The 12842-nt window shown below is 36.0% G+C and overlaps 1 protein-coding gene across 1 annotated transcript in view; it reads left to right on the top strand.

The window, feature by feature from the left end:
* The window catches only part of cfap221 (cilia and flagella associated protein 221), a 31300-nt gene extending 18911 nt beyond the window's left edge, over positions 1-12389 (top strand). The window contains exons 16-26 of the mRNA XM_088329935.1: positions 236-323; positions 448-539; positions 2637-2714; positions 4059-4166; positions 4258-4377; positions 4495-4580; positions 4691-4763; positions 4857-4954; positions 9812-9904; positions 9997-10082; positions 11323-12389. Of these exons, the coding sequence (XP_088186061.1) occupies positions 236-323; positions 448-539; positions 2637-2714; positions 4059-4166; positions 4258-4377; positions 4495-4580; positions 4691-4763; positions 4857-4954; positions 9812-9904; positions 9997-10057 (897 nt within the window). The 3' untranslated portion in view covers positions 10058-10082; positions 11323-12389. The remainder of the gene's footprint in view (positions 1-235; positions 324-447; positions 540-2636; positions 2715-4058; positions 4167-4257; positions 4378-4494; positions 4581-4690; positions 4764-4856; positions 4955-9811; positions 9905-9996; positions 10083-11322) is intronic.
* The last annotated feature ends 453 nt before the right edge of the window (positions 12390-12842 follow it).

Below are 12842 nucleotides of genomic sequence, written 5' to 3'. Positions count from 1 at the left end.
TTAAGATTTACTTGAATGCTGAATGCCTTAGTTAGTGTAAGATAAGTGTCAGCGAATTATACGTGTTTCATGGGCGGGATCCAGCCTGCGGGCCATATGTTTGACACGCCTGCTTTAAAATGTACCCGTGGCTGCTGAAACAACATCGAGTTATTCTAAACCACAAGTCGTGTGTAAAGGAACTCTCCAATGTATCAACTAGCTTGATTAAACTTACATTATGTTTCCCTCACAGGTTGTGATGCAGTGTCGAATGAAGCGCACCCTTGTCCTTTGGAGGAACCTGCCAGACGCTGCGGCAGGCTTGCTCTCGGCCAATAAAGGTCCTTATAACCCTTCAGTGCTCCCTTGAAGCAAACGTCCAAGCACCGCAAACATGTCTCTGAGGCGCTGCGTACATTGCTTCATGATGCGAAGTTAACATCTGTCATTTTATATCTGTTTCAGTCGAAGAGGAGGAGGCATGTATTATGAAGATTTCCCCGGAAAAAATCTTTGCGTCGTCTTTCCCCCTTTTCTCAGATGAAGCTGATCCGCTGGTTGGTACTTTTTAACGCAACAGCCACATCATTAGCCATACAATCCTTGAATAATCAGCTGATTTTTTCCCCTGAAGGAAAAATGGTGTTACATAATAAAATACATTTACATAAAATCATAAATGAATACTATTTTACATTCTTTAGCAACTGTTCCAAGGAATTTATTGGCCCCAAGAAATATTATTAAGTTTTTTCTTTGCATTTGAAATAAACTTCTTACTTATTTGTGGGGAATACAATGACTCAGACAAAACACATACATGCAACATAGGGGTATCTAAACAGGTGTAAAATTTAGTGCTGGTTTTAATTGGGATGGCATGTAATTTTTGGGGGATATTCTTACCCTGCAAAATGGTGCACGTCTGTTGAAGCATTTTGCTTTTGACACTCTCTTTTAAATACATTTCACAAGATAAAAGTGAACTTTTGAGGATTTCTTTTATTCATATTGTTCATTTTGTACTAAACGTTCCTCCATTATCTACACCGCAGTCGGGTTGCAGGGGTGCTGGAGCCCATCCCAGGTATCTTCAGGCAGTGGGCCGGGGACACCCTGAACTGGTTGCCAGCCAGTTGCAGTTGTACTAAACAATCTTATTTTATCCAATATTTCTTAAAATAGATTTAGTTTTGTGTTTCACGTCCTCTGTTTGCAGATGTGTCTTCATGTAGTAATTTCTTTCATGTCAGTTGATAAGTAGACTCAAAATAAGAGAAATTTTACTTATTTATTTTATACCATTCATAAGATAAAATAGGTGCAATTAAAACAGGTGGAGCCTCGTTAGACCTTGTTAGAATAAGTTAGACCTCCTTGACTGCCAGAAATTTTGCTTGTTTTTTGTTGATCAAATGCGTATTTCCCATCTGAATTTGGAAATAAATTATTTAAAATTTTATTTTTTCGCATTGCGTCTCTCACAGTTTAGGTTTACCCATGTTGACAAATACAAGTATCTCCAATCTTTAGAAGTAGGATAACTTGCAAAATGAAGTTGACTAAATACTTATTTGCCCCACTGTATATAAATACACTTATCTTAAGTTGATTTAGCAGTATAATAGAAAAACTAATACAAAACAAAATCATCAAAGTATTTTTTACATCAAACTCAAACTGGTCATTTCTTATTTTTCAGATGATTAGTTCCCTTTGATTTACACTCCATACTTTTACTGATCTTAGTTAGGGTAAACTTTTCTATTGAATGTTTTATGACTTATTTAAATTGGTAAAAGAGGGCTATTGTCTCCAGACATTCTTTCAAATGACTCCCAATGTTGTGTAATGACGTACTTTATGTCAAATTCTTAAAATAGAATAGAATAGAATAGAATATACCTTTATTGTCATTGTTACAAATGGGCTAACATATTGTGACAACGAAATTGGGCATGACACTCCAGTTTTACACATTCATAGTGAGGTATGAGCAAGAAGATAAAGGAACAGAGAAGATAATGTTATAAGACAAGGGGGATAAGGCTATAGTTATAATTTACATGGTATTTACACAAGAAATGTCGGCATGTGGGATGTTACATACAGGGTTGTCGTGATAACGTTGGTATCGTAACGGTTGTGCAATATTGCATTTGGTGCAAAGTCATCATAGTGCAAAAATAGTCAGCATGAAACAGGAAATGGTCAGACATTGTGCAATTTGAGCATTAAACGTAGTGCAGTCGACATGTGCAAGAACAAGACATGAGTAACATTATATTCGTATGAGGTAGTGTTGGCACGAGTTTTAAGTTTTTTTTTTTTTTTTTTTTTTTTTTTTTTTGTGCGGTGTCTGTTTGAGCAGTTAACAAACATAGTGCAGACAGCATGTACGTGAGTACCATTAAAAGGACCGTTACCAGATAAGATGAAGGTGTATGTTTCAGATACTGTATTGTACACACAAAAAATGTCCCTCGATGTTTGGGGTAGAGGCTGTGGCTAATTATTTTTGGTTGCAGGTCACTCTATCTCTCTCTTTCTATAAATTCACCAAATCTTTTGGAAGACCCAACTTTAATACCCTACAGAGATAGGAAAGTGCTTTGCATTATTTTGTGCAAAATATGTCCACTTTGCGTTTACAGGCTCTTGACTTTTCTGCTTTGCCTGTGGATGCCGTCGATGTGAGGGTAACAACACATGTCCCCACCTTCAAGCTCCAAGTATGTTCTGTTACTGCTTATCTAAGTATCTCTCACATCTGCATGACCATATATGTTCTCACTGAAATTGTAAATAAATGTGTATATTTTTTACTGTAATTTACAGTCGTATGAAAAAGTTTTGGCACCCCTGATCATTTTCAAGATGTTCCTTTGTAAATCATTGGTTGTTCGGTTAATCAATTTCATCTAAATATATAATTTGGCAGAAAAGCATGGTGATATTTGAAAGTGAAATTAAGTTTATAGGGTTGACAGAAATTGCAATAATTACTCAAAAAAACTGGCCAGGTGCATAAGCTTGGGTACTCCGACAGAAAAATTACATCAATATTTAATAAATCCACCTTTTGCAGAAATAAAAGCCTTTAAATGCTCTCTATAGCTTCCAATAAGGGTTTGGCTTCTGTTTGAAGGTATTTTTTGACTTTTACAAATGATCTTCAGTTCAGTCAGGCTTGATGGCTTCTGATCATGGACTGCGTGCTTTTTCGCACGCCACAGATTTTCAATAATATTCAAGACTGGGAACTGAGATGGCCATTTCAGAATGTTGTACTTGTTCCTCTGCCTGCATGCCTATTAAATCGGTGACTATTTGAGCAGTGTTTAGGCTTGTTGTCTTGTTGAAGTATCCAGCCCCGTCTTAAATTTAACTTTGTCACTGATTCTTTAACATTCTCATAAGTATCTGCTGATATCGACAGGAATCATATGACCTACAACTTTAACACAATGACCAGTACACAATCCCAAAGCATGATGGAACCACCAAAAAGTGTTACTGTGGGTAGCAAGTGTTTGTTTTGGGAGTGTTGTGTTCTTCTTCTGTCATGCATACTGCCCAGGGTTTGTGTCCAAATAAATCAATTTTAGTATCATCAGTCCAGTTCACCTTCCAAATTGCTGGCCTGTCCAATAATGCTCCATCGCACTTCATGTGATTCTGTTTGTGGCATGTGGTCAGAAAATGCTTCCGTCGCTTTACTCTCTTATAAAACATATCCTTGCTCAATGTGTGTTGAATAGTTGAATGATGCACTACGACACCATCAGCAGAAATTTCACATTGTAGGTCTTTGGAGCTGGTCTGTGGGTTGAGTTTAACAGTTCTCACCAACCTTTGCCACTGCTTATCTGAGATTTTTCTAAGCCAGCCACTCTATAAGCTTCATTTCACTTCACAAATATCACTGTTTTTTTCTGTTATATGATATATTCAACTAAAATTTCTGATCCAAACAACCAATGACCTATAAGGGAAAATCTTGAAAATGAAGGTGGTACCTAAACTTATGATTATCATCATCATCATCATCATCATTATTATCATCTGTTATTTAGGTTCCTCAGTACTACAAGCTGATGGACTACCAGCCCATGTCAGCCTGGGAAGCCTTTAATGCCTTCATTCCAACTACTTTAGCTCGACCGCTTCGTACTGGAGATCCGGTAAAGTTGTGCACAAAAAATTCAGTCTCTCTCACCCATGATTATTGCATTGACAATGTATTGTTAATTCATATTCCTTCTCCCAACCCAGGAAACGGGCTCCCAGTCACCGATATCAGGGGAGGAAGATGAACAAGATGCAAGTGATCTAAACTTTACTTTTCCAAGCACTCTCCTTCGACCCATTCAGGCACATCCACTCAGAATCTTTGTAAGGGCTTTTTTTGTTAATCTTTGATTATTGATGGCTGGTGTTTGGTGTTTGGTTGTTTTGGTGAGTTCATATGTATTGAAATCTTTTAAAATACTTTTCCTCTATGTGGTGTAGAACCCAGCTCCTGGCCTCCAAGCCTACAAGCCAACCCCCAAGTACCTCGAAAGTGATGCTGACTTTCATCTCTGCCCTGTGCCACGGTAAACAATTTCTTCTAGACTGCCATTACAATATCAATCTTTCGTGATATGGACCTTCCTATTGATTTTTTTTTTTTGCATATTGTGTTATTTTTGCACTCAATGTGCAGTTATTCATCCCCTGAGGGCAACACAACTCCTATGGCGTCGCAAACCGCACAGATGCAGACTCAAGGCTCAAAAGTAAGTGGATCGCTTATATGTTTTTCTTTCTTAAGCCAATTTAGTGAGACCATCTTGAATATATCACCGCTAAGCTTCCTTTCTTTGAGCTAGGGAGCGACCACAGGATTGAAGACATGGGACAATTTTGATTTGGTGACTGCAACATGCGTGTCACGACAAGCTGCTCTGACCAGCAACATCCTGCATGGGTAGGTAACTCAGCCTCTAACAGGGTTGAATAATACAAGATTCACAAGCATCATTTTCAAAATATAGCATTGTTCTATTGCTGTAATTTAGCCAAATTGACAGGACCATGCCATTAAACTAATATAAAAAAATAAATAAAAACAAGAGGGGAGGGGGCACAAGGAAATAGATAACTTGTGCGCTGTACTGCACATGTGCAGTTTTCCTCATCAGGGATATTTTTATGCCGCAAAGAAATGTGGAGTTGTAGTACAAAGAAGAATCATAGACTGACGCCCCACTCTACTTGCTCAAAAACGCCTCTATTGTATCGGTTGATTTCTCCAGGACATTTAAGTTTAACTCACTGCGCCATGAAAAAAAATGCTAGTCATATATAGTGGATGCAACAGTTGTAAACAATGTAAACAATTCATTGAGATAATTTCAATCAGAACTAAGAAATGAGATGTCTGTTATCCAATTGGTTTTGAGTGTTCTGAAATTCTGCATTGCATTTAAAACTAATTAACAGAACATAATCTGTAATTCAAGAAGGACACAAAAGCTTAACTGCAATATGGCGAGGGAACGCGGTACATAGTTTTCAGGTAAAAACAAAAGCATTGTCACATACTATTGATATAACATAGAATACATTTGGGCATTCTGGTAATACCCACATGGATCTTGGGACCAATATATATGTTCCCCAAATCAATTTTTGGCAACTTCTTGTTCACTTCCATGTTCGTCCTTTAAGATCTTTGTGTAGTATTTAATATGATTTCTGTGATACAATTCCTTGTTTTCAACTCTCTCTTCAGCGGCAAGAGAAATGATGCAAGCGTCTTACCAAAAATCACGCTAAGAGTTAATTTAACACTTAATTTTAAAGTAAATGGCTATAAACAAGGTTTTACCAAAACATTGTTTTGTATGGGGCTCTGTCGTCTGGACAGAAAGAGCTTTTTGCATTTTTCCTAAGCAAGCGTTCCTCTTATAACCAACATCCATGATATTTGATTTAAATCGTTTTTGCTCTTGGTTTTTGTCATCATGCGGGATGCTGCAAACTAACCCCTAAAAAAAAATCTGTGAAATACATAACAACCTATGTTTTAGTAAATATTTATGTGAATTAATTATCTTAAAACATTGAAAAATATTCTAGAGAACATTTTGATATTTCTATTAAGCTCATTCCCTCTTCTCTGTTTTGGGCACTTCATCCTTTTACATTACCAATGGTGTCACATGGAAAAGCGTAAGAAGCACTTTTCAAAATAATTGTACAAAAGAGCTTGCAGAAAATTGACAAACGCAAACTGTAAGGATGTTTTTAGAACAATGCATCTGACCTCATACAACTTCCCAAGCCCTCACTACCATTATGTACAGTTTTTCTACTACTTTTTGTAACTTCATCCATCCCTGACACCAGAGTTAAGATCCTAAAGACAAATTATTTCAAATATGTTTCACTTTCAATTAAGGCTGAATTGAGTATTAACGTTTCATAACGCTAAACATTACAAATACTCAGCTACATTTCTCGTAGAAAATTTAGTTCATGTTATACTAAGTTCACACAATTCAATTGGATAAAGTGGCAAACTTTATAGTTTTGACACGTTTAACAAACATACAGAAATATATTTCAGTTTATTTTTCTGATTAAGAAAAAAAGTAAACAACACATTTTGGTGTAACCTATGGAATAAGCTTGTTGTGGCAGCACTTTGTGACTTGTCCCCCACTTGGAAGAGTCTGGAAATTCTCAAGTGTGTGTTGTCTTGTCAAAAGACAGTTAAAGATGGTGTTTCGCCATCTATGATGACACTGTCAAACTCGTCAGTAGCGTACGTCTTACAACGGGGATCATTTGGCATTTTTTCACTTTTTGTATGCCAACAAATTTGTAAACCATTCGGTGTACAGTATTTATTCTGAACATACAGCCCACGGGCCAAATCTGGCCCGTTGGATGTCTTAATTCGCCCTGCCTTGAATTTCATGAGTAAGTTAAAAAACAAAGAGAGTCTCCAAGTTGTTTCTATTGAAAGTTATGATTTTCGTTTAAGTCAATGCAAACCAAAAGCTCTATCCGCCTGCTAGAGGAAGGTGTTAAGTTTGTACAGCGTGGTGAGTTGGTTCAGGTGTGCACTTCAAAGTTAAAATAAACCAGTTGACGCATTCAATGCCAAACATGAAAATCTTTGTTTCCCCATTGTTTGTGAATAAATGTGTTGAGTTCAGAAAATATCCCTTGTCATTTGTGATTATAATATGTAAAGTAGGTTACTGAATGATAAAGCGGAATACAGAAAAACCAAGCTAAAAGTTTGGAATTAACATTCTTTTACTGTTTTGGCCCCCCTCAGAACATAAAGTCTAGATCCGGCCCCAGAAACATATTTTTTTCATGATTGTTATACAGATAAATACTCTACAATGCATTGAAATCAAAGAACATTTTTTTTCTTAAAGGCCCAAGCGTTTAACTAATAAAAATACTGTATACTGTAAATATTTATTAATTTATGACCAATAACTACTGTGTAGTCAATCAGAATGCAGAACACCATGGAAATTTGGGAAGTAGCAAAGCCGTGAAAACACATTTTTTTGAGGGATCACTGCATAAGTAAAGAGAAACTTTTTTTTAAGGTTGTGCTGATAATATTTGTCTTTGAAATCATGACATTAGAATTTTGAAAGACAAATTCCACCTTTTCTGCTCTTAATATGCCAAGCCTAAACACAAGTGCTCAACAGCGATTATAGTCACATTAGGCAAATAATTAACCGCTCCTGGAATTATTGGCTTTGGAATGAACCACTCGGCTGAAGGGCAGTGTGGATTAGTTGTTAAGTGTTTGTCTTTCAAGCCTAGGGTTCTAAGTGCAAAGTGTCTTTGAGGAAAAGACTAGAGCTACAGGGAACTGGTAGACTTTGCATGACAGAAAGAAAGATTGAATGGCTGAATGTAAGTCTTTGTGAAGCACTTTGAGCAGTGTACGATGATCAATGTTGGACGTATTACCCTCAAAATTTAGTCAGTTGTAGTTATTCACTACTTCTTTCAAAAAGTAACTGAGCTAGTAACTGAATTACTTCATGGCAAAAGTCACTAGTTACCTGAGAAAGTAACTATTTCCATTACTTTAAAAAAAAGTTGTTGTATGACCCAAAAATTACAAATGTTATGAGCATTGAACGAGTCAGTTGAATAAAGAACAGACAAGTAGTTGTGTTATAGAACCTGGTAATATTTATTGCAACAGATTTATCCTACACTTGAAGTGCATCAAAAATAAACAGTAAACAATATCGTAAAATTACAATCAGCAGTAAACAACTGGTCAAGTAGACATAGCTTACTGTACTTCAAATAATTTCGTTTACATTCAAAGTAAACGGTAAAACAATGTAAGGGTGGCGGCCAGCTTCTATTTTTAACCTTTTGGAACTACACTGTCTTAATGCTACTGGTAAAATTTCAAATACTGCATGTAAAGCAACATTCATTTCAGTTTTTATTCCTGTAGAGATGAATGCATTAGATCAAGGTGTCAAACATACGGCTTAGGGGCCAGGATCAGACCCACCAACTGATTTATTCTGGTCCACGTTACATTGCAAAGAGAAGCTCGATAGGAAAACAAGCCTCATCACGTCAAACACATACCTGCAGCAAAAATAAAGTCCATCGGATGTCGCAAAAGCTAGCCACCACTCCAAAGGCAAACCCCCTACTGTAGCTGTTTTTGCTGACTACCATTGATCAGAGAACACCTATCCTGATGTTAGTTTTCCTAAAATAGAAGTCGGATTTGCTGTTTAAGCTAAATAAACATGGCTTACCTTGATTGCACTCACTTCTGGTGCCTGTATGTCTCTTACCTGCAGCATTTGCTACAAAACCTCCATTTTATCTACAGTGATTGAAAATCATCAGGTAACACCTCGATTAAAAAACACAAAATTAAAACAGAGAACCTGTGTGTCTTTGTAAAAGTTTAAAAAAGCTGTGGCTCCTTTCCATGACCATATCAAATATAACAGCAAAGTTCCCAATATAAGGTTAACATTTTCAGTAAAAAAATGGAAAAGGACTTTTAAATCATTAAATGAGTCATTCAAATTATTTGCCCTTGAATTTATTTTTTGAGCTATTTAACAAACTTTTCAGTCTATCATGATCCCTGAGTTAAATAAACCGTTTTGTAAACAATTCCAAATGTGCTTGTTTTTTTTTTACAAATATACAATTGATAATCACTCAAAGAGATTACAGTTTACTGAAGGAAAAATACTGCGGGGAAAAAAAACCCTCTCTAATGGTTTTAATATTAATAATAATAATTGTAATTTAATCGTGAGCTTCCAAAAGATCCCAGGCCTAAACCTAAAGCACACTTTCTATGCCATTGATTGAATAGTCCTGCTCCCATGGTTTTCTATCATGTGGCCCATGAACTAAAACAAGTTTGACAACCGGACTAAATAGATACTGACCTATCTTCACCACAATACGTTACAGTAAACATACGGTCTTAATTTTCTGCTACTTAAAAAAAGAAATTTAGAAAAAAATAGTCTCCCCCTCTCAAAAAACAAAACCAAAATTAACTGAACTGAAAGAACTTAGCTTCTTAGTCGACAAGTTTTTAAAGAAGCAGACAGGAAAACACTCTTATTGAGATGAGACATTGATCAAAGTGCTCTCTGGTGATAGTAGTATATTCTTCCCTACAACCACTGCTTTCAGATGTCCTTTCAGATAAAGGAGATCGATTGGAAACATCTGTTCAAAAACATATGGTCCAGCTGTGCTGTATCAATAACTGTATGTATTTGTGTATGTCCTCCAGTTCAGCAGACTATAATAAAGACATCTTTCCAGTCACATCACCTGCTGCTTTCACCCAACCCCCTGATTATCTCTCCGGATGTATGGATAAAAGGTAAGCACACTAACGATCGATTCGGGAAATTTGTGAAATCAGTCGTTGATTTTTAAACCAACTGTAATCTTAACATAACTATCTGCATGCAGGTGTGATGTGACCTTAACACCAGAGATGATCAAGAAAGATTTCCTTTCTGGTTTCCAATGACAACCTTTCAAAGGTTGAGCAGCTGGTGAGTCTGCTAGCCTTATAATAATGGCTTGCACATAAAATAAATGAGTTTTTAGACACGGTAATGTTTATTTAAACAGCAGTTTTACCTTCTGTACTATAAATAGTTTGGAATCTAAAGCATTGGCATTGGTTTTGCAAATACTTCCAGCAATTGCAGATAAGTCTTATTTTTACAAACTAAACATCGATAACACAAGTGGACTTACTGCTAGTGAGAATCTTCAGATTCATATGATTTGAACCAGACTATGTAATGTTGCTCGTTATCATATGGTATCTATTGTGGTTTTTGCTTTAAAAATACAGTGATACCTTTATATATGAGCCTATTTTTTTCCAGGATCGTGTTCGTATCTCTAATTGCTCGTGTAGTAAGCAAATTTTGCCGTAACTAAATAATTGAAAACTGATCCGTTCCCAGCCTCCAAAAGCATCCAAGTTTACCCTAAATACCTATAAAACACATTCCTGACGACTAAAAACACATTTAATGATAGTAATTGATCGTAAACATACAGTAATAAGAAAGATAAGTTGATATTAATGAAATGAAATGAAAAAAAAGTTTATTACTAGTACTTCCCTTGTAGGGGAGTCGGCGGTTGCTAACGTAAGTTAGGTTTATGCTGGAAGAGCACTTACTGTACAGTTAAAATTAAAGTTGCTGTAGTTGTAAATGAACGTACACGCATTTTTTTACAGCAAATTTTTTATTTTATTTTAATGAAGCGAAACACTGCACAAACCTTTCTGTGGTTTTGTTATCTATACTTGCTATCATTCTTATTTTCCTCGGAAACACTTCACCGCTTTCCTTTCCAGAACTCATAGCTATGGTCACAAAAAGGGATGCAATGTGATAAAAACGGACTTGCTGCAGAATATACCGAAGTGCGCGGCATTGGGCGTCTGATAGTACAAGGCACATGTGCTAACTGGGACGAGCTGATGCTGGCCGTGAGCGGACTCTAGTGGTAGCCTCTGGAAATTCTCGTAACTTGGATTTTCCCTTGTATGTCCAGCAAGTTTTTGTTCCAGATAAATCACGTTTATCAAAATTATCTTGTCTAGACGTGCTCGTATATAGAGGTATGACTGTACACCTGCAAAACAGTTGTGTACAATATTATTGTATTTCAATATGTAATTGATAGGTCCACTCATTTCAGCCACATTTTACACAGCTTCCATATACATTGCTAACGCTTTATTATTTATGTTTGGCTCCTCTGTTGCAGGCACTAGCGGAATCTATTTTGAGGAAAAATTCATATAAGCAAACTGGATTTGCACGAAGAAACCAAGATCATCTCGCACACAATTTTTTGTACACTTATAGAGCAAGTAAAAATATACTCTTGTTGCAATGAGAGTTTAATTATTATCCTAATTCCTTTAAATGCTTGCAGGTTTGCTTTTATTTACGCATGTGATGATTTGCCATTTCATTATGTACCTTTTACCACTCCCAGGGGATATTCAATTGGGTTGGAGACCCCAAAAAGGAGCAAGTTTAGGCATTAATTGCTTTGACATTTACTTATATCTAAATGTTAAATCATTTTGCAAAGAGTCCCTTACGGTAGCTCAACTGCCGGTGGCAGCTGTAAAGTTGCCACTGGCATGTGTGATCTGAGACAAGTACGTTTATCTGAATATTTCATGAAAACTACAGCAATGACATTTACTCAAGTCATACCAAAAAAAGCTAAAGAGAGAGACAATAATAGTCAGTCGGTATAATTAATTTAGCATCAAGTAATAGTCAATATTTCAGGACTTTTTGCTGTCATCTTCAATCGCAAACAATGTCTTTTATACAGTAGATTAGCACCATCAGATGACAGCATACAGCATTGCTGTGATCTGGAACAATACTTTTTTCCCATAGAATAGAATAGAATAGAATATGCCTTCATTGTCATTGTTACAACATGGGATTGAAAACAGGTACAACATTCATGCTTATTGTAAATAATATTATAAAAATGCTAGAATGCAACCATTTTCTAAGTACATTTTTTTGGTTCAGTTCCGCAGGGAAATTGGAGTATATTCTAGTTAATTTCCACCAATTTGTCAGTCACAGTGCAGACACTTGAAGACACATTATTCATACTTATTGAAAGAGGGAAAAAAGTAATCTCCAATATACCTAACGTTTACATTTTTGGACTGAGCATTTTGTTCATCACTATTGCTGTCTCCGTATATTTTCAGTATATTGTATAATAAGAGTATCTATGATAATAACACTAATGTTCATGCTTATTGTGAAAACTGACTGTAGTGTGTGTGGCCACCCATTGCTAAGTGTCCTGATCTGTGCATTAAAAAGACGAGAAACCTCCAGCATCAAAATTCCACTTGTCTGCCCGAACTATGAGTTGTGCGCATATGTCTATTTTGTTTTCTGATTAAAAGTTATCTCTATGTGATTGTATCTCGATGTATTTAGTTTTTTAGTTTTCACAAAAACCATAGCACATTTATTCACCTTATTGTTTTGTTTATAAATACAGATTTAGATTGTGATGAATATGCATAATATAATGGTGACTGCAATAGAATAACAATAACAACGTTCTACAATATCAATAAGAATAGTTATATAGCTGATAATGATACTAATATTAGCAATAACAACAACAAAAACAGTCATGATGTAAGCTATAAAAATAACAAGCTTAATTATTAGCTTGACCCATCTAATGACTGCATAAGGCTTCTGCTCCAACATTATTTTGACACAATCAAT

Source organism: Urocampus carinirostris, chromosome 3 (assembly GCF_059441175.1).
Source record: "Urocampus carinirostris isolate Australia breed hairy pipefish chromosome 3, RoL_Ucar_1.0, whole genome shotgun sequence".
NCBI lineage: Eukaryota > Metazoa > Chordata > Actinopteri > Syngnathiformes > Syngnathidae > Urocampus > Urocampus carinirostris.
This window is presented reverse-complemented; position numbering and strand designations above follow the sequence as displayed.